The 25,924-nt window shown below is 46.6% G+C and overlaps 4 protein-coding genes across 5 annotated transcripts in view; 1 reads left to right on the top strand and 3 right to left on the bottom strand.

Annotated features, from left to right (window-relative positions):
• CLCN6 (chloride voltage-gated channel 6) overlaps positions 1-25,924 on the top strand; it is a 58,259-nt gene that overhangs the window by 20,459 nt on the left and 11,876 nt on the right. Inside the window, exon 23 of the mRNA XM_061450068.1 lies at positions 17,823-17,961. Within this exon, the coding sequence (XP_061306052.1) occupies positions 17,823-17,915 (93 nt within the window). The 3' untranslated portion in view covers positions 17,916-17,961. The remainder of the gene's footprint in view (positions 1-17,822; positions 17,962-25,924) is intronic.
• Positions 4,567-7,527, bottom strand: LOC133267645 (natriuretic peptides A). The gene is made up of 3 exons (XM_061450076.1): positions 7,311-7,527; positions 5,531-5,816; positions 4,567-5,266 (listed from the first exon to the last, which is right to left on the bottom strand). Exons 1-3 carry the CDS (start codon positions 7,428-7,430, stop codon positions 5,250-5,252), a joined length of 423 nt encoding a protein of 140 aa, XP_061306060.1. The 5' UTR covers positions 7,431-7,527; the 3' UTR covers positions 4,567-5,249.
• LOC133267608 (natriuretic peptides A-like) lies at positions 11,617-12,685 on the bottom strand. Of its 2 annotated transcripts, XM_061450020.1 has the most exons (3): positions 12,315-12,680; positions 11,911-12,187; positions 11,617-11,759 (listed from the first exon to the last, which is right to left on the bottom strand). In XM_061450020.1, the coding sequence occupies exons 1-3, from the start codon at positions 12,423-12,425 to the stop codon at positions 11,734-11,736; spliced, it is 414 nt and encodes a 137-aa protein (XP_061306004.1). In that variant the 5' UTR covers positions 12,426-12,680; the 3' UTR covers positions 11,617-11,733. The 2 variants fall into 2 exon arrangements, with proteins under 2 accessions (XP_061306004.1, XP_061306003.1); XM_061450019.1 differs by lacking the exon at positions 11,617-11,759 and having other exon boundaries at positions 11,846-12,187; positions 12,315-12,685.
• On the bottom strand, positions 18,179-19,817 carry LOC133267646 (C-type natriuretic peptide 1-like). The gene is made up of 2 exons (XM_061450077.1): positions 19,575-19,817; positions 18,179-18,486 (listed from the first exon to the last, which is right to left on the bottom strand). The coding sequence occupies exons 1-2, from the start codon at positions 19,671-19,673 to the stop codon at positions 18,181-18,183; spliced, it is 405 nt and encodes a 134-aa protein (XP_061306061.1). The 5' UTR covers positions 19,674-19,817; the 3' UTR covers positions 18,179-18,180.

Below are 25,924 nucleotides of genomic sequence, written 5' to 3'. Positions count from 1 at the left end.
AGCAGAGGATGGCTGTGCTGATGTGTAAGTTGAAAGAAGGAAGCTGCTGCTCTTCTTGTCCAGGGTGCTGAAGCGCTTTGCAGCAGCACTGAGGCGCACTTGGCCCCTTCAGCATCCACTGGAGCTTTTCAAATGCACCAGATGGAAAAAGCTTGTTCAGAGCTGGAATGAGATGGCAGTGAGTTCCACACAGGTTTGGAAGGTTTAGACATTGAGATCACTGTTCCAAAGTAAGCAGAATGTCCCTTTGTCCAGGCTGATTCCTAATTACAGAAATAAAGCCCGAGTTGCTGTGTGGGCTATGTATGAGTGACTCTTAAGCATCTAGGAGCAGGAGACTGGAATCCATATATACCAGTTGGAATAGATAAACACAGAAGACAATACTGTGTTGAAGAACTCATGACACAAAGACAGGACCATTCTCAGACCCTTGTTGACTCCCCTAGCAGCCCCTTGATGCTTATAATAGAGAATATCTGTGTGGTGGCTGACTTTAGACATGGATTTTTACCTTTCCTTTGCTTCCCAATTCCCACCATATCAGGCCTGACAGCACAGGGACATCTGCTGCAAGGAACGTTCTTGTTTTGTTTCAAGGTATTTCACACCTCAAAGGTGTGAGAAAAGCACCAGAAAAGATGCCACTTTCTTTATCTCTCAGCAATGCCTCTGGGCTCTTTTCTTCTTTGGTGTGAAAACTGAGACAGCTGTTGGACAACTAGGTTCCAACTGCCTAATGGGAACTGTACCTGGGTGAGCAGGTGAGAGACTTGGGGAGAGGCTGTTCTCAACACAGCAGAGTTGTCACAGGCTTTGTGCTGCATTCTGAGCTGTGACCATAGTGCAGGTGATCTCCGTCTTTGGGCATGGGGCGAGTCTGCTATTGTCTGTAGAGAGTTGCTGCTAGGATCACTGGGACACCCTTATCAAGCAGATGTCAATCAGCAAAGGCCTTTGGGGGCCAAGCTTTAGTGATATTAAATCAAGCAAGCTGGATATGATTGGATTGTTATGTGCAATGGCACAGCTCCACACTTCCCTGCAGCAGCAGAGGATCCTTCCCATGCGATTTCCTAGAGGAGCAAAGCAGTGGTGACAGCTCTTCTTGCCTGCAGACTGGGATTTAGTGAAACTCTTCATCTAGTGGGAACCTGGAAAGGGCTAGTGCAGTGTGTGAGGGGTGGAAGAAACCCTCAAATCTAATTTGCAATAAAACCCCATGCCAACCACACCACTTTCGTGAGTGAGGCTCCTGCCTTACAGCGTGCAAGAGGCGTAGGAGGCATGTTGGTGTCATTACTGTGTTCCAGAGATCAAAGGAAGGGAAGCTGCTGAATTATGCGCTGCCAGCCAGGGTTAGTGCCAGGAGCTATGAAGAAGCAAGTATGAAGTCTGGCATGGCAGGAGGTGGCGAATATCATTAGAGCTGGGTGGTGGAGGGTGTTACCCTGGTCCTTCTCTGATCCCACTGGGATATTTCTTCCTTTGCACAAAGGACCATGATAGCACTTGAATGCATCTCAGGTGCTGTGTTGTTGGGGGATGATTAATGTATAAAGGACGCTGCCTGATGGGGTGGAGGAGGGCAGGATTTCAGGACCCTGCACTGCTCAGTGCTGAATAATTACTTGGAACCTAACCTGCATTAGCTGCTTTTGACATCAGCCCTTGCTTTGCGGTGATAGGGATGTTCCACAGGCATCCTGTGCTTAGACTGTTTCTGGATTGTTTGCAATTACAAGCTACACCAATTCCCTGGTTTGGGACTGACTCACAGCCTAGTTCTTAAAGCTTCCTCTGAAGCTCTTGTTTGGTTGTGTGGCTGCTACCCTTTCTCCTGCACTATTACTGATGTGTCACCGACCTTCCCTTCCCCATGTGGAAGTTTCTCTAGAAGAAGAGATGTATCTTGGATAGGTGTGAAGACTTAGTAGGAATTCATGTAGAACTGAAGATTAATGTGATCTTCAGCTCCTGCCCTCACCAGAGCCTGGTATTGCTCTTGGATTGTTTCTCCTCCAATGCAATCCCATATTTTCCTCCATAAAGTTCTATCAGGGTTAGTTTCCAAAATTTACAGGGACCAAAGGCAGGTCCACTACAAACCTGAAGGAAACTACCTGATGTGTAGACATGGGTCTATACAGAACTGCCTGCTGCTGGAAGAGAGAAGGGCCTAGGTTAGAGGAATCCCTGCATCCTTGCATGGATAGCATGTGCAACTATCCAAATCCACTGCAGTTACAGCAGCAGCAGAAGAAATAAAAGGCTGGCAGGTTAACATGGGATGACAGGACTGTCCTCTGAAGCTTCAGCCATGAACACAAGTCCAGGTTACTGCAAAGTAAGGTAGAGCATAACCCAATGTAACTGTGGTAACAAGCTTTGTGCCTCTTTTTCCCCCTGCTGTAAAGGTCAGCCTGCTGATCTTTGATGAAGAGCAGAGCTGTGGCACTTGCTGCTGATGCTGCTGGGTCACAGAGCATGTGGCTGTTCTATGAAACAGATGATAAATTAATTCACTCGCTCCCTCCAGAATCCATTGTTTCTGTACCTACAGTCTGAAATTCCTGGTCTCACTGAAAGCAAGTGTGTAGTGGAACCTTTTGTGTTTTCTGTGTGTGTCCTCTTAGCCACAGTACCCTCTTTAGAAAGAAACACAGCTCTAGAGAGACATTTAGCTTTCAGATAAGCTTTCCCCATAAGCAGTGGGCTACTTTTGTCTATATGCTTGTTTGGGACTGGCTGTTCCCAAGACTGTTCCCTGTGATCACAGCAAGAGTGGCAGCTTTGCTTGTCCTGTAGAGCCCAGCAGTGCTCACTTTTCTCTCATTCAGCTTTTCCAAGTGCTTGTTTCTGTGTGCAGTCCTATTCTGACCTGACTCTGAGATTTCCCTGGGGGAGCTTTACAGCTCAGTGTGTTTATGGGAGCAGCAGTAAAAATCCAGCCACAGAGATGCTTTTTTCCTAGATTGCCTACTCTCAATTAGGTTCTCCCAGACCCCAGGGTCTATTAACATACTGTCTGCAAGCCAATACAGACTTGTTCCACCAGGAACTGGCTTGCTCTTAATACTGGACCTACCTGGCTTTGGGTTAGGCAGCACCAACTCTTCTTGCCGTTTTTAGCGCATTCCAGTGAACTATTAGTGGTTTGTGCCTTGAGGGGCTGACAGGGAGGGACAATTTACAGTGTCTGTACAAGTTTTGCTTGACTGGGTAAAATTCAGCTCCAGCCAGGGCTGTTATTGTTAGAGTACGAGGATTGTTTTTACTTTGCTTTACAGCAGCACATGGGAAGTCAGGCTGCTGCCCATTGCAAGTGTGGAGGGATCCATCTGCACGTTCCCATCTTGCTGCAGTGGGAAACAGATGGCTGCAGGGCTTCGTTTGGAAAGCCTGTTTGAGAAGATGAAGCCCCATTATCCCCACAAAGGCTCTCCAAAGGGTGACTTCACACCACATAGATTTGTGAAACCACCTTTGAGTAAATGCAAAGTTGCTGTAGCTTTTCACTGCAGAGATGTCTCCTGGTAGCTGCTGGCAATCTTGACCTGGGAAGCAGTTTTCCTGCCAGGGAAACCTATGTGTTGCATAGAGTATTTTATCTTTGGCTGGCACTGCTGGAAGGCTGCGACGTCTGATTTGTATCACAGTAGGTGTTGATTCCCATTGGAGTGGAGCAAAACGATTCCCTCAGAGAAGCCTGTTTCCCTAGGGAAGAGTCACAGGGCCCAGCATGGCAGGGAGCACTCAGGTCCATGTCAGCAGGACAGGGAGTGACTAAGAGGGTGGCTTGTCAAAAATGTGATGCGTGACATAAGCCCTATGAAAGCAGTACAGCATGTGCAGGAGTGATGTGCCATTCAGCACTCAAACTCATGCTTTCACTGTAGCTGTGCTTCCTGAGAGCTGTTGTCAGCAACTGCCATGGCTCTGGCACATTTGCCTCACTGTAGCCTGTCTTAAGCAACTATCATTCCTCTCTCTATGTGCATATGCATAAGCAAAGTTAGAATTAGACTTCTGCAGTTGAGCCTATCCTGGAGCTATGTGTTAGGCCCTTTCTGGGATGCTCGAGTAATGGATGCTGGGGATGAGACCCAAAATCAAATGCTCAAAGTAACACCGTTTCTAGTGGAATGTGCAATCACAGGACAGTTGTGCTGAGCCTGAGCTCAATGCTGTTGCTGTGGCTGACTTGGGAATCCAGGCTATTTGGTCCTTGTGGTGCTGACCAAATGTGGTCCTGGCAATATAACCCTGTTTGGAGGGGGAAGAACGTGGAGAAGGTCTGGGGCAAATTCAGATCCTAGGTGTGAAATTTAGCCCCAAAGGCTTCAATGAAACCTCGATCAGACTTGCAGTGCTCCCATTAACCCTGTGTAGAAAAACTTTGTGGAGGGCCATTCCCAGAAAGGGATGCATGTTTTGTAGAAGCTGCTTTGTAGCTGGAGTGGTCCCACCTGCCCTCACATGAGAAATACCATGAATAGGACTCCATCGAGAGACCCTGAGGAGCAGCACCTCAGCCACATGCAGAGTGAGACAAGACACAGTTAATGATGTATCTTTGTGTGATGCTCAGAGCCTTTATTTGGTGAGTGCTAGAAAGCATATACAATGAATTCCCTTTCCTCCCTCTGGTGATCTTGAAACTTGTGGAGTGTTGTGATTTTTCTGATTTCTTTTCATGTCAATTTTGCTTCCATGTGGGATTTGTGGCATTTCCCTTGACTGAATAACCTACACCAGCAACAGGACTCTCTTGTTACTAAACCCCTGTCTATAGGAGGACTCATGTTGGTGTTTCAATGTTGAGCAAGCTTTCTTTATCTGCTAATCTGTTACAATTTCTTAGTGCAGAGGGAAAAAACTCCAGTGAAAACCTCATTTTTGTTCCTACATTCTCTGTCTAGTGTAAGACCCAGCCTTGTGGATCAGCCTTTTCAATAAAACATAGGCTTCTGACTTTAGGAAAATACAAGACATTTTAATGCAACAGACAGGAGAGAGGTCCAGCAGAGATGTCTAACGTGTTAGTTTTATTTAAAGATGATCTCTTGGTGCTAGAGTAAGAAATATTCTTTAAAAAAAAAACAAACCAACCATCAAATAAATAAATAAATAAATAAATAGAAATAGGAATCACTTTCTGTTGAAGAGTTTAGAAAGCATCCGGCTTTCGTCTGGGGAGGAACAGGTACTGTAAAGCATTCTTCAGAGTAGGGCATAGGGAGGTTGTCTTAATTCTTTCTGGAACCTGCAAGCCAAACATGAAACAAGTGTTACTAGGACTTGTTTCCTTCTCAGTATATGCGCCGTTTTCAGCAGTGCCTTTACCTACTGAATCAATAGACACATTTTTTCCTTTGAAAAATCAATGCTAGCTTAAGTATTAGGCTAAAATTAATTCCTTTCTGAAGCTGTGACTTATTAAAGGCTTAAAAGAAAACCTGCTCTTCCCTTGTCACAAGTAACAGATGCAATCTGTTCTGTTCAGAGAAATGGCTTAGATGGGACTCACCATTGCAACCCATTCCACTCAGGGAGCCGATCCTATCAATCCTCCTCCCGAAGCAGCCAGAATCTCTCATCATCCTGGGCATCTGCAGCCCCCTCAGTCTCTTGAGGAAGGGGTCCCTGTAGGACAGAGGGGTGCTGGGTGCTAGCCTGGGTTCAGCCTTCTGGTCATCACTGTCATCCATGAGTTCTGGTGGGACCTCCTCCTGGTTTTTGGGTTCTTGCAGGTCAGGATTGGACTCCAGGGCTTCAATCATTGCAAATTTATCCTCCAGTTTCTCCAGCAGAGCCTACAATAGAAGGATTAATTTCATAAAATTCTTTGTTTTGTGGTAATTTCCTAACTCTTCCTGTCATCCAGTGCTGCATTCATCAATGGTCCCATAGCCAGCTCTAGGAGACTATCAGGTTGGATCCCAGGGTTGCTGGTGGTACTTGAGCTCTGTCCTCTGCAGTAAATCCCTGTCCACATTAATTCCACCTATTTGTAGCTTGCCACCGAAGTGTATCTTATTGGCAAGGTTAGAAGAGCTCTTGGCAGAGAAAAAGAGCATGATCTAAGTTGCACAGGGAGATACTACTCAGCCCACTAATAGTACTCTATCTCAGAGTACCTCTGAATCCACAGTCTCCTCCCGTGTTCTCAAGTTGCCTGCAATGCTACTTGCAAGCAATTGGCTTTCTCCTTTTTTGGCTAAGACCATCTCCTTGCTTGTCACCCCTGGCAATTTCAATGGACATCATTTGGAGAAACTGTTGGTGTTATCACTAATCTCTGCCCCAGGAGTTAGAGGATTGCTGCTTCTTAAAGTAACATGAAAATGCCTGTATGCTAAATTCAGGTCTGCTGTGTGACTGCTTCCTGGGTACCATTCTCTATAATTTTTAAAGCTTTGTGTAATAAGGATCAGCTCAACGAATTAGAGGAGTAGAACTGTCCATCTCTAGAAGTAGAGTAGAGAGAAGTGAGCCTTACAGTGAATTTGGAAGCCACTCTTGGATAGCTGCTGGAATCAGCCTAGAGGCTGGGGATGTTTTAGCTTTGGCTGGCACTGTCCTGATCATCTTGTGTAGTTTTTTCTCAGGGTCTGATGCTGTAAGGAGCTGGTCACTGATGCAGCCCAAGGAAAGGTTTGAGCTTTCAGGTTTCATCTTGCAAGACTGAACCTAGAGCTTGTATTGTGCTGCCGCAATGGATGTTCTCTATCGGTCATTAAAATACACAGCTGGTAATTTCATAGCTCTAGAAGCTTTCCAGCTGAGCCACACTAAATGATCATACTGTTCCTCTAGCAGCTTCTCTAAATGTTTGGCTTTGGGTGCTCCACTTTACCTCCTCATCTCCCATTCATATGCAGTCAGTTCTCTTAAACCTGCGTAGCTAGAGCCGTATGGCTGTCCTGCTTCACTGTCCCTGACATTTAGTGGGACAAACAGGAGCCTTCCTGAACATTTTCTGTTTGTTCTTATGCAGATGCTGTGATGCTTTTTTCCCTCTCTGGGAATTTACTCCCAGGAAGGTGGATCTTTAAGAGAAAAAGAACCAAAGAGCCAAAGCAGACATCACAACATCACAATTTTGTTTCTTACTGCTATCCAGGAGCTCAAGTGAAGCTATTGCTCTGCAGAGCTTCTTTCAACCCCTCTGAAGAACTGAGACTTTGTCTCCTAGCATGTGATTGCTGATGCAGCTATCTGATTGTGCAAAAGAAAGGCAAAACCACCACCTCACACTCTGCTAAGCACCCTGGACATTTAACCTTGCAAAAGGAGAGAGTCCTCACCTCCATGCTGGCCAGTTCTTTGGCAGGGCTGAGGCTGTAGATAGGGTTGGCTCTTCCAAGCTGGAGTTGGATGAGCAGCAGCAAGAAGAAGCCACAGGAAAATGAGCCTTTAGTGTCCATGGTGCTGGCTTTGTTGGGAATAGGGAAGTTCAAGCTGTTTCTTCTGAGATGTCTCTTCAGGTCTCTCTCTTCCTCGTCCTATCCGCTCTCTTCCGAAGCTTGTCTTTTATACTCTTTGGGTGTGATCTCTGCTTCCTAGGTTATCAGTGGATTTATCTGGGGCACATTCCAGTCCCATTGCAGGCATGCAGCTCTGTCAAGGGAAGATTCCCTTTATTAGCTGTCATTAGGCAGCAGCTGCTGTTGCTGAGGAATGTATGTCACAAGTCAGTGATTTCATGTCACTCCCCCTCCTCTTGATACCAGGCGCTGTGATTACATAGTCCAGTTGGAAATTCTTAGCAATTTTCTTTCAAGAGACCCCTATGGTCAGATTTACAGAGATGGGAAACAAACCTGAAACTGCTCTAAACTCCACTCATTTAGAAGCTTTCCATAGGGAAATTACCTTTTATAGGGAAAATGAAAGGCTTTACAGATGAGTATTTGGTCGTGAGTAAAGGCTGAAGATAAATCTACTTTTAGGACACCTAAAGTACCGTGCACATTTTCCTTCTATATATGGAATCTGCGCAGCCACTGCATGCCACGGAGTATGCTGAAAATCTCAGGTTTGGGTCACTTCTCTTTTCTCATTGCTATTGGGGTGATATCATCGTTGAGACTTTGCATGTTACAACAGCAGAAGCACTTCGATCTGCACTTCAATCCAGACGATAACTTCTAGACTGACTCTGCAGGACACCGAATACCTCTAGCCCCCTGCGGGAACTGGCTCCGGCAGCACTGAAAACCACTAGTCTTTATTAAACATTCAAATCCATGGGATTTCTTTACACTTCGATGGTAAGGCTTGACCTGACAGCAATAAAAATTAAAGAAGAGATGCTCAGATTCAGGAATAATCTTCTTGTGCCATCATACAAGATGCATCATACAACTTGCTCGCCGAGAACTTTAGCTAGATGGCTTTTGGTGTTTCTCAGCAAAGGTATTGGAGTCTGGCCCCAAGGGAGAGTGAATGGATTTGTGTGTATGTGCGTTCTGGGAAGGGTTAAACTGAAATGTTTAGTTTAATATATTAAAACCAAAGAGTATTTAGTTGTTTGCTTGAGAACTGGAGTTTTCAAGTTTAGCTAAAAGCTGCTATTGCTTAAATGAGAAATCGCAGAAATGCTGCTTTGCTTCAAGTTCGTCTTCCAGCGTTTCTTTGTGCATATAGTGCAACTAAAATCTCATCTTCTTTACAGAACTGCAGAACTCTAAATCATGAAGCATACTGCTTATCCTTCATTTTCCTAATGTTACTTCTTATTCTAAACTGAAACAAGAATGACTATATGAGCAAGTTGAATATGTCAGTCTTGCAATAAATTTTTTCTTGTAATAAAATCATATAAAAGTCAAAAAACCTGACTTCTAATACGACTGATCTTGAAAGAATCTCCTGAGTACAGTTTCTAAGTAACAAGAGAACGATAAAATATTTCTCATGTCTTAAATGTGCTAACATGCTGTTTGTGCACGAACATGTGCACACCGTTCACATGATCAGCTACCAAAATTATACTAGAAAGGACATTCTCAAGGTTGTGAAGTCAAGCTCAAATGCTACTTTTCCCTAATACAGCTTCAAGTCAGCCCAACTCTGATGAATTCTGATGAACTCCTTTATTACAAGAGCAATCCCTATTTTTCCCCATGCTTTCTTTTGCAGTACATGGAGGCAGTACTCGGGTTTTATTATGTAACCTAACACATTCTTATTCTATGCTATTAAGAAAGGATAGCTTATTTTTAGTTTGTAATTAACACTCCCTAGTGCAGTGTGTGTATAATTCACTAATCAGTTATGAATACGCTCTTACAGCTGCTCTTGGGTGTGTGTGTTTGTGTGTGCCAGGGAGTAACTTTGGTAAACCGAGAAAGCATTAGAAGACGAACCAGAATTATTCAGTAATACTGAGTATCCAAATTAAGGTAACTTGATTTGATTTATTTATTTCTTATTTTCTTTTCTTTCACACCCCACCTGCTGTGTGAAAACACTCTGCTGCTTGTCGTTTTGCCCCAGAGCTCGCCACATCTGTACAGCAACCCCTGGAGCACAAACCCAGCAGCAAAGAACCAAGGAACACACTATCAGTCATAGGTGTGAAGTATTTAGCTTCGAGTGCCGTGTCCCTGTGAAACAATCTAATATTCCAGGATTGTATTCAATAACCTGCAGCCAGAGATATTCCTTTTTTTTTCCCCCTGCTTTGTTCCTTTTCCATCTTCTGTATTACACAGCAGATAAATGAGATGTAGCGGCCTGACTTAAACCGTGACAACACTTTTCTAAGGCAGGAAGATTTCTGTGTACTGTTTCATGTTCTTTTTGTGGAAGTATGTGGATGGCATAAAAGGGCTGACCATCACAGTTTTTGCATTTTCAAAGCCAGATTCTGCCCTCTATTACCCATTGCACAGTCCTACCAAAGCAAATGGAGTGTAAAACATCAGAACTCAACTCATCATTGTTGGAGCTATTAAGCTCACTTGTTTCTTTGCCTGCAGTATCTTAGTATCATCACCTTGGCAAGATTAATGTGGACTTCAGGTGTTATAGCCTGGCAGTGAATAGTCATGACCCAGCATTGCCTGTGCTCAGCTGGCTGTCAGTCTGGAAAAGCCTTTGTTGGGAGTCTTACCAGGACAGCAAGTTGTTAGAAAAAGCACTCTGTGGCTTGTTTTAGGGCTGGAAAATCGGCACATTTCCCCAGTAACACCCCAGGTTAGGGGATAAGAGATGCAGTGACATGAGGCTCCATTAGAAAGCAGCCTCGGTTGCTCAGAGCAGAGAGGGAGACCATCAAGGGTGCTGCTAGCAGCCCCATGTGCTCCCTGTGGGAAGGAGGGTGGCCCATGGAGGGAGCTCAGCCCCTTCCCCAGCAGGATGGGCAGATGCCCTTGGTTTTCAGCCCTGTATGGCTGCAGACTCTAAGCCTCAGGGCTGGTGGATTCCTTCTGCGGGTAGATCTGATGCCCCCTTCCACTGCACGTCCTTCCAGGGGCGTCCATTCTACTGCCGTTTTACAGCTGACAAGTGCTAGTGCTGATTGCAAAGAGCCTTTGTAGTCCAGTTCTGAGGAGGAGGCTGGGCTTGGATTCCTTTCATCTCCCGGTGACTAAACCCTTTGCCAAGACTATGCCATACCCCACCCAAGCTCTCTTGCCCTGCCTTGCAATTCAGTTTGATTACGAAGGAAATGAAGAGATGAGCATAGGAAACGAAAGAGAAATGTAATAACGCCTGGTGCAGGGCATGCAGCACCGAGATCACAGGGCAGGCCGTACTGCAATTAAGATAGTTAAGTGATGCCTCACTTTTTCCATAGGGGAAGAAACTTTAATCGCAGACATGGATTGTTTCTGCCGCTGATCGGGATGCATTACTTCTGCGATGTGCTGCCCCTTCCTTTGCAGGCAGCACAGGCCTTTCCTCCCGCAGTTCCTCTGCAGCAGACTGGCAAAGCCTCCAGCCTTTATGTCTGCTTGGGGCGCCCTGCGCATCGTTCACAGCCTTGTCTTGGGAGGGGTGTGCGAGAAACCCGGGCTGGGGAGCGAGGGGGCTGCGCTGAGTCGGGGCGGCGGGATGGGACCCGTCGGGAGTGCGGCGGGGCCGGCTGGCGTCTGTCCCGGGTGCTGAACGCGCCCGCCCGCGGCCGCAGCCGCTCCGCGACCGCTGCAAGTGTGTTTCTAAAGCGCTGTAGCCCTTCCGTCCTCAGGGGCACCCACGGCCAAACCTGGCCCGCGGGACAGGGCCGAGTGTAGGACATCACCTGGAATTAACCCCGAGTCCGATGCCCACCTCCTGGGAGGATTCGCAGCTACTGGGTGGTGAAGCTGTTGGGAAAGGCATCCCGGTCTGGCTCCAGAGCTGGCATAGGGGCCTGGCAGGACCTCTTCAGTGAGGCGTGAGGGGCACTGGACTGATCATTGCCCTGGCAGCATGCAACCACCATCCTTCCTGCTGCTGCAGCCCTCGGCAATGGCTTGTCCAGACCGAGTGGGATGCTCTGACCGGGGTCGTGATTGAGCCTCAGAGCAGAGGGAGAGGAGCGCTCCGGGGGGGGTGTGGGGGGGTGTGTGTCTGTATCTTCTGATCGTGTAACCCCCAAAAACTCACTCAGAAAAGACAAAGCAGGCTTTGTACAAAAGTTTAATGCCCCACACCCCACCGTGGCAGAGGCTCCAGGGATAGCCTGGCTGGCTGGCTGCTGGACACCGGCATGGAAGCGCCTGAGAGCCGGCCCTGGTTTCAGCTTCTCCCTCTCCTCCAGAAACCTGGGAGAGAAGAGCGGAGAGCTGCGGGGGAGCCGCTCCGAGGCTTTCAGCCGGGGACAGCGGCCTCTCAGCGGCTGCCCCGGCTGCCCCCGCTCCGGCGGTCAGGGCCGAGCTCCGGCCTCCCCCCGTTCCCTGCGCCGCGGGGACCTACGGGCTTTGTACTGGTTGCATCCCAGCCCCGTCTGCGCGCCGATCCTCTCCATCCTCGTCCCAAAGCAGCCGGAGAAGTGCCTCCGTCTGTAGGAGGAGAGGAGACTCCTCCACTGGCTCTGCCACCCCTCTGCCGGCAGTGGGGTCCCCGGCGGGCCGCCCTCCGGCCCCGAGAGCTCCCACTCGGAGCCGCCGTCCTCAGCCCCGGTGGCCGACTCGTCCTCCGGGCCCGATTCCCCTTCCTCCTCCCGGAGCTGCCCCAGCGCCTCCAGGAGGTCCTGGCGAGGGAAGGAAAAGGGAGGGGAGAAGGGAAGGTGGTGGAGGGGCGCTGAGAGCCCCGCTCCCGCCCGCTTCGCCCAGCCAGAACGGGTGCGATGATCGCTCCGGGAGCCCCGGCCCAGGTACCTGCAGGGACCGCAGCTCCGCGCCGTGCTCGCCACCGGCCGGCTGCGTTCCGGCCCACGGTAGGACGAGCAGTAGCAGCGAGGCCCCGCAGCAGAGAGCCGGGAGATGCATCCTATCCTATATCGTATCCTATCCTATGCCAGCTTGGCACCGTGTCGCTGCTTTGCCCATGGATCCCTCTCCTTATATCCCCACTCTCTGCCCGGAGGGAGCTCAGCTGCCTCCTGCCAGATCCCCGCAGGAGCCAGAGTGCCACACTCTGCCCCCCGGCTTCGATAAGGGAACTGGTTACAACTGGCCCCACAGGTGACCCTTCAGGAGAGAAGGGTCCCCTGAGTGCAATGACTCCTCCAGAGGAAAGAGCTGCCCCGAGTCATCTCCTCCCCTCCTGGCAGCACTCATTTCCCCAGTGATTTCCTCCCCCTCCTCTCTCCATCCCTGTTAGGAAGGAGTTGATGCAGTGAAAGACCCTTTCTGCCTGATTGCTCTGCCTCACATCTGCAGGCACCCAGGAGCTGCGAGCTGGCCCAAGCAGGGTGTTGATTCCCCCTCCAAGGGGATGAGGGATAGGTCATTTCTAGTTCCATGGGGAGAGAAGGGAGGAAGGGGATTGGAAATTTTCCTCTGTCTGCAGCAGCTTCTAACACCTTTTTGTACCCTGTGTACTTATTTGTGTGCTGTGTGGATAGACCATGTCCTTAGATTTGGGTTTAGATTTTCCTTCCTCACAAGTTCATGTGATAGTGGGTCTTCATTTCCTCTGGCATTGTCTGCAAACCCTTCCCTCTATAGCTAAGAGGCACTAACCTTTTAGTGCCTTGAGCAATGGCATAGCTGATCACTTCCCTACAAACATTATTTGCCCTTCAGCCATACCTTGGCTGCAGCAGTGAATCAGTCACCACGCTCTCCTCATCCCACCACCTTTCACGTATATGATGGTGTGTTCTGTCCCTCCCCAGCCACGGGTCAGAGTGAGAAATTCCTATGGAACACATATTCTTTCCAGAAGGCCCAGGGGCCTTCCTCAAAGGAAGAGAATTTGTAGATCTTTGGGTTGATGCTCCCCAGGTAAAAGTCTTTGAATTACTAATGTAACAGGCAGCCTGTTTGTATACAACTCTCTTATTTCACCTCAGAGCTCTACAGCAGCTTCTTACTAACTTGCAGTAGAACTCTTGAGCATCTTTCATGTGTCAGTGGTGAATTTCAGCTATGAATGAGTACAATTTCCACTGGTCCTGGGGTGCAAATCAAGATGATCCTGTTAGATCCTAACAGGATGAAAGGCAGAACCCACGATACCTGGTGGGTAGAGCAGCTGACAGGGTCCTTTCAATCACCACCTGGGTAATATTAAAACAATGACACTAAATTTCTGCCTTCTGCCTTCCTTTGTTGCTTAGCCAGCACACTCATGGATCTTTTTTGTTTCACTTGATATGCAGTGATTTCTGCTTGGGCCCTTATTTTAGAGCTTGTCCTAAAGCTCAGCAAAGTCTTTTCTCTGAGTTCAGAGGGTTTTGGACCAATGTGCTGCATGAACAAGCAAAAACATACAGTATACTTTTCCATCTTCCCCCATTTTCTTCTCCTTCTGTTCCACATGTCTACCTGCAGGTGATATAATTTACCTTAGATTGGAAGCAAACTAGCAAGATCAGCTGGTGTGGGGCAATGATCTCTGCATCCAGCAGCCTTAACAGTTGGCAAGTGGTTTTGTCTAAAGCATCCCAACAAAGAAGAATCTGGCAAAGAAATGAGGTGGATGTTTTGAAAGTACAGGACATGACTGAAGAAAGCTCACATCAGGGTTTGTGTTGCTACAGAATAAGAGCAGATGCTAAGGTGAGGATGTGCATCATCCTTGATTTTGTGTGTAGTAAAGACAGACAGGAGTGGAAAGGGATTAAACAGTGTGAATGTACAGATCCCGTGTACAAGGGAAATAAATACAGTTTAGTCCCTTAGTGATAAACTAGGTAGACCTGAGTGTTGGATGAGAACCAATCTTGATTGCTGCCTAAAAACACTTAGAAACAGGTAACCCCAAAGCAGACACATTTGAGAAACGTATCTTTCTGTGTACTAGCTTTATTGCAGGCTTTTGTCCTCAGCAACCTCTGTAATCCTGGTCTGTAAATTCACACACTGCTGCTTAGTGGAGATGGAAATGACACAGCTGAAGATGAGCTTCCCCCACCTGAGTGGTGTGCTAACTTCAAAGGTTAGCTTTGATTATTTAAATGCTAATAGAACTCAAATTACAACACACCTGGCTTCAGTCCTCAGGACCTAATTATGGAGCCTTTTATGTGACAGAAATGGCTCTTGCTTTCTGAAATGTGGCTTTTTAGAATGCTCACATAAAATGCCAGGTGATGGGAGGCACATTACCAGCTCAGCCTCTGTGGAACTGGAGCTCTTCTCTGTTTCTTATTCATCTTCTGTCGTTCTGTTCCTGAGTGCTCACAGCTCAGTCTTCAACCTCCTCTGACCTCTGTTATTTTATCTGCAGATAATTTCAACAACCCACAGTTTATGTTTAGTTTGGTGTAGCTGAGTTTGGAAACAGGCTGAGGATGTTCAGGAAACCCTCAGCACCACTTGCCCTTCATAGATTTTCAGTGAGATTTCAACATCAGGAAGCTTTATGCCTGTTAGAATGTGCCTGCTCCTAGAGTTAGAGAACAAGCTATCAGACTCAGGATTATTAGGAAGGAGACTGTAATAACCTTCCCATTAGCACCAACAGTCACAAGATACTTGCTTTTCATTGTTTGACACCATAATGTCCATGGGCTGTGAGGATTACCTCTTCCACCATACAGGTTGCACCTGAGCCAGCCCTGAAGCTCATGTGCCTGAAGAAGAACTCTATATAAGGAAGCTGGATGCTTCCTGTCAGGTTCTCACAAGTAAGCATGTTTGCTGCTTCTTAGTGTAAGTCATTTGTTGTGGTTTGGGGGAAAAGAAGTGAAAATATCTTCCTGACTGTGTAAAGGTGTGGTAGGTTAGAATAAAGAATCAGAAAGCTCTTTGGTCACATCTGTGTGGGGCAGAGGTCTTTGTGTAATGGAGGCTGCAGTAAGGGAGGGTGTTATCTCTATGGCCTAGCAAGACCTCAGACTTCCAGCAGAATTTGCACATGGATTACTGTGCAGTTTATGGGGCTCCATCTGGAAAGGCTGCTCACACTGATTAGTTTTAAGTATTAGTTTTAAGACATGCAAATCCTGTCTATTGATATGTGAATTATGCTGAAGACTGATTTATTCTTTCCTTCTCTATTCCTCACTTTAATTCTTCATCTGACAGGTGAAATGTTTCCTTTTCTTGTTGCTTTGCTAAGGAAGAGCAATATAGTACAAGAGATTTGTTATTTGAGCTATTCCATTGTTCAGGAGCTTATACTCAAGGGTGCCTATGTAAGTGATGAGCCCTCTCCTTGCCAGCAAGTGTCTGTGTAGGGCCTTTTCACTCTTGCTGCTGCTGCTTTGTTATCACAGTTAACTTGAACAGAATAAGTAGCAAGCAGCAGAAGACCTAAGAAGACCTATTAACTGGAGAAGCCTTCAGGATATATAGTTGAATTTCTGTTCAGGATTTGTGTTGGTAACTTTCTAACTACTGGTCTGAAGAGGGAAATATTCTGGAGGGTGGAAAAACCATAGGCATGTAGAATTAATGGTGATGTCTTAATGTGCAAGGTGTAAAGAGTAAAGGATGGCAAGAAGAAAGAGAGAGCAGCTGTTGGTAGCTTGTGCAAGGGGAGAGTACCTCCATTAAGAAATCAGTCTGTTCTTACTGGTTTCTGAGAGTCAGCTCTTAAGTGTTGAAGCATATGCTTATGCGCTTGTTGTACTGATGTCCTCTCCAGATCAAGTCTGTGGCATCAGGGTGGAAGTTATGTATAGAAAATAGCATGATAGGTGAATAAAGCTGTCTTTAGTTTGGCTCTGAATAGCTCTCCAACAGGTCCTGGATTGCTTGCATTCTATGGGAATTGTGGTTAGAAGGAGCAGAAGCAAATCATGGTGTTTAAGTGCCTGAGGCAGGCTCAGAAACTAGACCTCTGGCTGCTTTGTGCTAACAGGCTTTCCTGATGCAAGCTGAACTGCCAGAGACTCAGAGCACATGCAGCCAGATGGTTGCTGATGAGCTTGCTTTGCATATATGTTTGTACTCTGTTGCAGTTTGCATCCAGGGCTCCAGTTAGGAATAGGCTTATTACCAGCATATTTTCTTCCAGGAGCATCTGTCTTGTGGGCAAGAGAATGGGAGGAGTACGACTGTGTATCCCATCTGTCCGTTCCAAGCAAAAGGCTGGAAGTGAGCAGCTGGGCCTTCATTTGTGACCAATAGCATAGACACTGTGTGAGCAGAATCCTTGCTGATTCCCAGGGAGCTGCTTGCAGAGCTCAGCTCTCATCAAACTGGGATAGCGCAGTCATGAGACTGGCAAACCAGCCTTCATACCGAATTCCTTTGGCTCAGGTTGTTTGCCAAGTAGCTGTGCTCAGATTTGTTTGTAGTTAGATTCAGTGAATACTTGGTTTGCTTAAGAAATAGAATGGTCAAATACATGGTTTTTGGTGTAATCTTGACTTTTTTGTTTGAAAAATGCTTTGCAATGTCTGGATGTGCCTATGGAAGAGTAGGGTGCCCTCAAGCCTTCTTCACAGAATGGTCTAGTGGAAGGTGTCTGCCAATGGCAGGGGGTTGGAACCAGATGATCTTAAGGTCCTTTCCAAGCCAAACCGCTCTGTGATTCTGTACTAGTAAGAAGCAGTCATTTCCTCTGTCAGTGGCAGATCCAAATGCAGAGTAACAGCTTTCTACTGACGTCAGCTATACAGCTGCCCCTTTAGTTCAAATTGTGGTGGTCAAGGACATGGGGCTTTGTGTCCTGGTTTCTGATGACTCTGTTGTGCAAATGGCTCTATCTTCCTGTTATATTGATGTTTAGGCAGTACCTTAACTTCAGAATGGTTCTTTTGATAAAAAGAAGGATTTGTGAAATGCTGCTGAATTCGAGTGGGTTGTGCGTAACTGCAAACTGGGGCTCTGTTTCAGGCTCAGGAATGATACGTGAAAGAATCACAGCGAAAGTTGGAAGCAAATTCACCAAATTAGGGCAAACAGTTTATTATCTGTGCCATAACGAAACTTGTTTATTTATACATTTAGTGCACAACACAAATGTTTTCCATAATCAAATTTCAGATAGATGTTCACAAAATATTATTCTGATACAAATAGTCAGCACAGCAATGGTGTATTCAATTGGCCAAGTAATTCTGGGGAGAGAGGGGGTGCAGTTTGCTCAGTACATCATGTAGTAGATGGATTGGTGGAGCCAATATGAATAAGGGCTGAATATCTCATTGAAAAGCAACAGGTCCTTTGAAACCTCCAAGTCAGTCCTGTCAAGAAAGCAGAGGAATAAGTAAGATTAAATGGACAGGATTTCATGCATGGAAATTAACTGTTTTCTTGCTGTTCTAGGGCCAGGTTCAGCTCCCCTGTTCTGCTCAGAGTTTGATTGACACAAGCATCCCTGGGGAGCTGATGCAAACCTCTGTGATCTGCCTCCTGTGACAAGGTGACATGTGGATGGCTGACTCGGAGACAGGAGTGAAAGCAGGTAACAGAGATGTGGCATTCATGGGGTTTAAGTATACATCTGTTGACAGTGAATTCTGAGGTGGGTACAATTAGTAACCTGTGTGATAGGAGGGTAAAAGCTACTTTAAGGCACCTTTTCTTTAAAGCTGAATTAAATCTGCCCTTCTGCATATTTATGCAAGTTACACACTAACACATGGACCATGTGCTGCTTGCTTTCTCTTACCGTAGTAAGCAGTTAGCATCCCAGTCCACTCAGTGACCCAATTCTGTCCAGCTTGACACCAAAACAGCCCCTGGAGAGACCCTTTTTGCTTCTGCCTCGGTATCTGTGGGGTAAACTTAGGAGGCTGCTGAAGTATCTCTGGACAGCACTATCATCCATGGACATGCTCTCAGGCTGGTCCCTAGTGTTTTGAGTCCACTGGAATTCAGTGTCTTGCTGATCAAAGGGACCTCTTAGGATCATGTCATCTTGCTCATGCTCTGTCTCTTCTGAGAGCAGGGTATGCTCCAGGTCCTCATCTAGCAGCTTGGCTAGACCCTGAAAAAAAGGGAAAGGTAGATGATGGAGAGGGAGGAGAGGAGAAAAAGGAGGGGTTCTGGGGACACTCTCATTATGTTTGTATAAGCCAGGCTCTGTGCTAAGTTTGGAGAAACTTAATTTGAACATTTAGCAGAAGGTGAAAGTACAGAAGTGATTTCTGAAGCTGATGATAGTTATCTTTAGTTTCTTCTGGTTTACCAAGCTGCTCTGAACTAAGACTGTATGCCTTCTCAGAGTGCTCTAAGGCTTTATGTTGTTACCATGTTCTATAGTTCTGAGCTGACAAGCTGCCATGTAAGTTTTTCCTGGTGCTGGGGATTTGGGGTATGGGATAAGTTGTGAAAGATGATGAAAGAGTCAAGAGTGAATAGGGAACAAGAAAACATGGTTGGGATCTTGGAATAATGAGAAACACTGCAACCACAGGAAACGTGCTGAAATTGGTGCTGCAAGGATTATATATTTCTTTAGAGATTGGAAGGTTGCATTGTATTTGGAAATGCCAGATCCCAAGTCAGGTAACTGAAATGTGCTTCCCTAAAGACTTGTAATTCCTGCACACACAAATACATACAGGCACACACATGTACACACACTTCTCATGTTCTCCTGCTGGGGCACACAAGCTGGGACTGCATTACTGCACTGCTGAGCTGAGGAGGAGAGCATGCAGGTACAACCCATTCATTCCCTTTAAGCTTAAACCAGGGGCTTCAGGGAGGACCATGCAGGTGAGTGCTCTAGATCAGAGTCCTTCCAGAAAAATTCCTTTTGCTCCAAAAGTTTATTGCTTCATTCAGTCACAGGATGACCCGAAGTTTGCAATCCCCGTATTGATTCTACAGGGAAACATTTTGCTTTCAATTGCTTCGTGTGATCAGAAATTTAAATCCAGTAATTGATTACATTAGTTTCTCTCCATTTAATAACTCTGTCTGCCCACCTCAGGGTTCCTGCTCTCATGATCTCTTTGAGTGTCTCCTCCTGCTTTAGCTGGCATTGGAAGAAATGGAGTTAATCTGCAGTGTCTCAGTCCTAAAGAAGCAGCAGCTTCTTTCAGTTCTAGTGAGCAGCCCATCACTTACCTGTAAGCTGGAAACGGGCCTGGCCATCGCCTGGTTTTGACAGACAATAAGCAGCAGCAGGAGTCCAGGGCAAAACAGAAGTTTCCAGTTCATCTTCATGTTTTGGTGTCTCTGATTCCTCCTCTCCTTGAGTCTCTCCCGTTCAGTGCTGCTCTTTGCCTCCAGCTACCAGCCTTTATATCTTCCTCCAACCCCTCCCAAGTCTACCTTTTGAGTTCCTGCCAGTGCAAGGATTGGTTTGAGGTTCCGATCTGTTTCCATCCTCCCAGGAGGAGGAGGGAGGAAATAGTTCTTTTTTCTGATAGCAAATAAAAGGAGCATTTTACACTTAGGCAATGCAGCATCATTCTGCTGCTGTGAAACTGAAGGTCGCTTGCAGCCTGCTGTCTTGGTGCCACTTACGTATGTCAGTTTATTTAGCTTAGTGTTCCTTGGGTTGACTGCTAAACTTCTCCTTTCCGTCCAGAGAAAAACAATTGTGAGAGAAGTATAAAGTGAGGAAGGAAGCAAATTGTATCCACTGCATATTCACCTAACTCCTTTGTCACTGTGAAGTACCAAATCAGATGGACAAGGGTCATAAAACACACTGTCAGAACTAAGTGTTATATACATGTAACACAATATGGCATTAGTAACGTATGAGATGAAAGAGTGTGATTTGGAGAAGGAGGGAAATCAGAGTCTTAAAAACATGACAAGTAACTTGTATTAGTTACTGGCCTGAGTGGCAGAGAGTGTGCCTGAAACCAAGATGACATGCACAGAAAACTTCTGCATGGCTGAAGCTGAGGAAGAAATTCTTCTTTCTTTTCCTCTGGATCCAGCTTAAAACATTTCCTCTGTGTGTTCTTTTTCAGCTTATCATACACAATTTGTATTAAATCTGAAAGGAAGCAGAGCTGCAACAACTTTCTTACCACAGGTACAGTGGTAAGGACGTTAACAAGTGCAGGATCAGAATGTGGTTTTGATGGGGTTCTGTGGTTGTAGGTGGGGTGGTGGTGGTGGTTTTGGGGACGGGGGGAGGAGTTGAAATGAATTCAAGCACCAGCTTCCAACAAAATGAATTCAGTGCAATGGGGGGGGAACAGAACAGGTTCTTAGCCAGGGTCTTAAGGGTATTTAAAGAAGTGTTGTTGATCAGACCTCTCTGCCAAAGCACCTTGGAGATGTGTGAATACCCTGATAAAGATGTACATAGATAACTGATTCTGCAACCTCCCTATCTGTTTCAGTGAGTGTTTTACTGGTTTCCGTACCAAGAAATGCCCTTTTTTCTCCTGTTTTGGAGGTAGAGAGGAAGAGCAGCAATAGAATCTGTTCAGTTGCATGGTTTGTAGGGGCTTGAAATTGGGCCTCAGTGAAAAATAGCCATGTTCTTGGCTATGCAATAATCCTGATCTTTCACCCTGTTTTTGAATACATGTGGTGCAGAAAGATAAAGGCCATCAGCTGGATCTGTATGGAGGAATGGAAATGAAGGGCCATCTGGCACTTTTCATCTCATCATGGAGGTTAAGAATCTTGTTGCTACCAAAAGATTGGAAAAAAAAAATTTATGCTGTGCCAATGGGTTTAATGTTTTCAGTGGTTTTTCATCTGCAGATTGGTTCAAGACCTAATTGTTATGTCTTTAGAAATGGGTAATCTAAGGTGACAGCTTATAAGCATCTGTCTATGACAGAAAGGGAGGTCTGGTGTTATTACACTGTTGTTGTTTTGTTGTACTTGTTCCTGTTGATTAAAACCAGATTTGGTCTAAATCTTATTAGGAAATGAAATCATATATGATTCAGGAGTTCGAGGTGTGCAGTTTGTGGTGTAACAAGACAGTAAGAGAAGGTCAGGGCAGCTTCAGGCTTCTCTTCAAGCCTGGGGTTGGTTGGTCTGATTGGCTTGTTGCAAGTCTGCTTTATGTGGGTAATAAATCTTGACCTCAAAATCTCTGAACTTGGTTTGGGAGACTTCAGAATCGTCTCTCTGTTAACTGCTGGAAATACATGCACTAACACAGTCCCCATCTCTGACTATGTTGGTAAAGTCAGAATAAATAAGATGGGAAAGGACTTCTGGAGGTCTGTGTCAGGATCTCGTGCTAAAAGCAGAGCCAGCTTAGATCAAATTGCTCGGTGCCTTGTCAAATGGAGTTTTGAAACTGTTCAAGAAACAATGCTAATATTTAGTTGGAATTTTCCCTGTTGCAACTTGTGTCATTGCCTCTCATTCTAATGCGTTGCTGGATGCTGTCCGTGGGCAGAGCAAAAGGATGTTCCATCTCCCAAACAGTGACACTCAGTGTGTTTCTGCCTAACCTAGACAATGAGGAGAGCTTCAGTGCATCTAGTCAACAGCTGGGTTCAAATCAGATTTAGTGCAGTGGAAAGCAGTTAGAAGCAGAAAGTCATCCAGCAAAAGTCTCTGCTTTACATTGTGGATCTTCTCAGGGCTCAGAGTAGCATCAAAACTCTGAATATTCACAGCAATTGAAAACATTGCCATTAGGTGATGCAGTTAAGATACAGACTTCAACAGCAAACCAGTCTGTGAGAATGGAGGAACCCCTGAGGACAGTAGAGAATACTTGGGAGACAGGAAGAAGCTTCGTGCCCATTTCTGAAGTGATTTGAGTGTTCCTTGGTATGGCAAATCCTCCATATAGGATGGAAGTAAGTATCAGGAAGAAGGCAGGCTGGCATGTGGTGCTTGGCTCCAAAACTGCTTCCTAGCTTACCGTGACACATCCCCAGAGTCACAGTATGCCCTGCCCCTACTCCTTTAGTAAGATCACTTCTGATGCAGGAGAAGTATCTGCCTCATCTCTGCAGGCTGCTGGAAAGAAGCTGTGCTCTGAAGTTGATAGTGAGTGGCATGCTTAGATAGGTACCATTAGAGCACTGCTGCAGTAACTCATTATCCTTCTTCTTCCTAGCTCAGTGACCCCTTTCAGCCCCTCTCTGCCTCCCCATTGCTCAGGCCAGCTTTTCCTGGCTCACTGCAGCTGGCTGAAAGGGCAGTGACGTGTTTGTAGTGCTTTTGTCAAAGTGGGGTCACCAAATCCTTGATGGAAGCTGGCACCGTGGGCCCCCCTTTATGAGTCATTAACATTTAGCTGTGGTATCCAAGCATTCGCCTGGTTGTCCCTCTCTTTTGCTCTCTCCTGAGTGGTCTAGTGACTGTGCTGAGGCAGGGTTCAGTGCACAGCATCATCCTAAGGCCAGCCTTGGCTGTAATTACCCAGCTCCAACTGCTCTGTTTGCTCTTCTTCATTGCCTTTTCCTTACATGATGTGCTGACAGGAAGGCCCTGGTGCAGCAGTTTTCCCTACAGAAAAGGGACCTGGCGCAGATGCTGCTGAGCTCATTTACCTGGTGTAAAGCTGGCACCTATACCCTGGATCTGCACCAGCACAATCCAGAGGAGAATTTGGTCCTTACCTCAGGCATGGCTGGGACTGTGTGCTCAGAGGAACTCTGATCTCCTAGTGCCTGTGATGGAGTATTTGTGGGGAATAAACCAAAGCCTGGGTACCAGGGGCTCAGAAGGAGCTTCCCTTGTGGGCTGGTCACCCATAGCAGCCCACTGCTCCCTTCCTCCCTGTCCACAGCACCTTCTGGGGGACTGTAAAGGCCAGTTGGAGGATAGATTCAGTGCTGCCACCATTCTTCTCTGGGGTCCTCAAACCCACATTTTGCCTTGGTCTGATCTGTTCTGCTCTCACTAATGCTCACTGATCTCTTTGATAGGGGTGAAGAGGGGATATTTTCCACTGTAGCCCTTTGGGGCAAGAAGGGGGTGTCATGCCACCTGGGGACAAGGAGGGCAGCAGGCTGGTGTTTAGTAGCAGGTCGTAGGTGGTTTTGGATTTGGGGTTTCATGGCAAAATTGTAACATTAGGTTTGTCAGGCAGATTTATCACATCCTGCTGGTGCTAATGAAGGCCAGCAGGGAAGCAGCAGTGAGGGAGGGGGTGAAATAACCTGAGACTGTGCTCACTGCTGGTCAAATGGCTGTCTCTGTATGCTCTGTCGCTCACAATTGCTTGCTAGGAGAGGAGTTGAGCCCAATTCTGATCTATGCTGCAGCAGGGGTGGAAACAAAGAAGCCACATGGAACTTCTGTATCTGACCTGTAGAATCCATGATCAATCTGACTTCCCTCGTCATCCGAGTGCCAGCACTGGGGGATAATATTAGGGAGACAAGTGCAACATTCACTGATTCACTGATGGGGGCTCCTGGCCCCCTTTCAGTGATGTCTCCCAAAGGAGGTTTTTCTTCATGCTTGAGGGCATATTTAGGTTCAATGGTCCTGCTGTGTGGTTGCCCAAGATCTCTGACTTCACTCTGTGCTAGTCGTGCTGTAAGTTCTTTGACACCTAGAGGCAAGCTGCTTTTCCCAAGGCACTTTAAGCAGAGTCCCACTGCACATGGCGTCCTGAGCTCTCAAAGGAAAAAGTGGTAATTGGTCAAGTTATAGCTGTAAATAATAGTCATAGAGTAATGTAAAGCAGGTTCCAACAGCTGGAGAGCTGGTATGAAAACCACAGAGGGCTTTTACAGGCTGTAGTACTGGAGAGGAGTCTCAGATTAAACATGGCAGGGTGATGGGAAGAAAAGAAGGGGGTTCTATTAGAGACATGTGAGAAGCAAGCAGGGAATGAAGGCCAGGCAAACACTGTAGGATCAGCTGAAACAGAGCTGAGGATTTCTGGAGACCCTGGTAAAATGGATCCTGAAGCAAACAGCAGAGGTGTCAGAGCAATGGCACGAGACTTCTGCTCAGTGCCTGGTGAGAGGCGGAGGCTTAAAGAAGTGCTCATGTTCCATAAATCCTCACCTGAATCTATGTTTTGGACTAAGCTTCATCTCTAGCAAGATGAACATCTTGCTGCCCAGTTGTTTTGAATGGTGGCCATACCTAGTAACTTGGTATTCCCACTGCAGTTGAAAACATGGATTAGGTGTGCATGACTTTAAACCACATGGGTCTGTTGTGGCTTCCCCCTGATCTTTAAGATGGTCCACAGAAATTCTTGGGCTGATCTTGTACTAAACTGTTCAGAATCGGAGTCTTTCATTCTTTGGGTTGTATTAGATACCTTCACTATTTGAACTGAGATCTAACTGGCCTACCTGTTATTGCCTTGCTATAGAAAGATTGGATTTTTAGGTAGGAGCTTGGTCAGGCTTCAGTTCACGAAGCTGCAGAGCAAACAGCAGGTTGTACAGCTGGAAGCAGAGAGGATGCTACATTCGTCTGCGGTTCGTACCTTCTGACAGGAGGAAGCCAGAGAACCCTTGCTGGGCAGCGTGGGGATGACAAATCCCCTGTTGTTCCCGGCGATCCAGACGGTCATTCCTGTGGGATCCCACCTTGCCTCCAGGCTGCCTTTGTCGTTAATGAGGTGTGTGGTGACCTCTTCTGGTGAACGGAGGATCTGCAGCCAAGTTCCGTTCGAGCAAGCTCTGCTCGACAAGGAGAATAGCCGAGGAGCTGCGAGAGGTACATGATAGGTGTGTGATGTATGAATGCCTGTACATGATATTGGAAAGTTTGTATGTACAGCAGTGTCAGATGGTCTGGTGGGTGGCTGGGTTCAGATCCACCTCTACATATAGTGGTTGATCTGGACTCTCCTAATGGGTTTTGCAGGATGCGAGTTTCTATCAGAAGAGGTGGAATTGGGAAGGACATTTCTAAAGCATTTTGGCTGTGGTAACATTAGCCAGGATTTTCTTCGCAGCCTGCCTTATCCTGGAATAGCTCAGGGCAGTGTCAACAGTGCCCATTGATCCGGAAGGTTTGCTAGCCAGCAAGCCAAATAAAGGGCAAGAGGTCACATATCCCATTGTGCTATTTATTGCTGCATGCCATGTGTCAGGATGGAGTGTGCAGAAGGAGAAGCCATTTCTAGAAATGGCCAAACAGCTACAGGAATGAAATGGCATCTGTCCTGGAAGTTGCTGTGGTTGTTTACGTCCCCCTCCCTTCCCTAACGGACTGGTGATGGGCCTAAGAATAACTTGACTGACTCAAAATGTAGTCATTACATAGAGCCTGTCCTCCACTGAACACTCTGTAGCTTTACTTCAGCCCGTGAGAGACTGGCGCTGAATGCTCCATCCTTGGTGGTGTTCAAGGCCAGGTTGGACGAAGCCTTGGGTGAGATGGTTTAGTGTGAGGTGTCCCTGCCTATGGCAGGGGGGTTGGAACTGGATGATCTTAAGGTCCTTTCCAACCCAAACTATTCTATGATCCTATAACCTCAGTTTTGTATTCCCAGAGCAGGATCCCAGCTGTTCATTAGTCTTGACACATCTTAGACCCGTGGGCTTTCCTCGTCTAGA

Source organism: Pezoporus flaviventris, unplaced genomic scaffold (assembly GCF_033815535.1).
Source record: "Pezoporus flaviventris isolate CSIRO_AGI_PZ_B2104156 unplaced genomic scaffold, CSIRO_AGI_Pfla_v1 ptg000009l, whole genome shotgun sequence".
NCBI classification, from domain to species: Eukaryota; Metazoa; Chordata; class Aves; order Psittaciformes; family Psittacidae; genus Pezoporus; species Pezoporus flaviventris.
The sequence above is the reverse complement of the archived record's forward strand: the minus strand, read 5'-3'. Positions and strand labels throughout refer to the sequence as shown.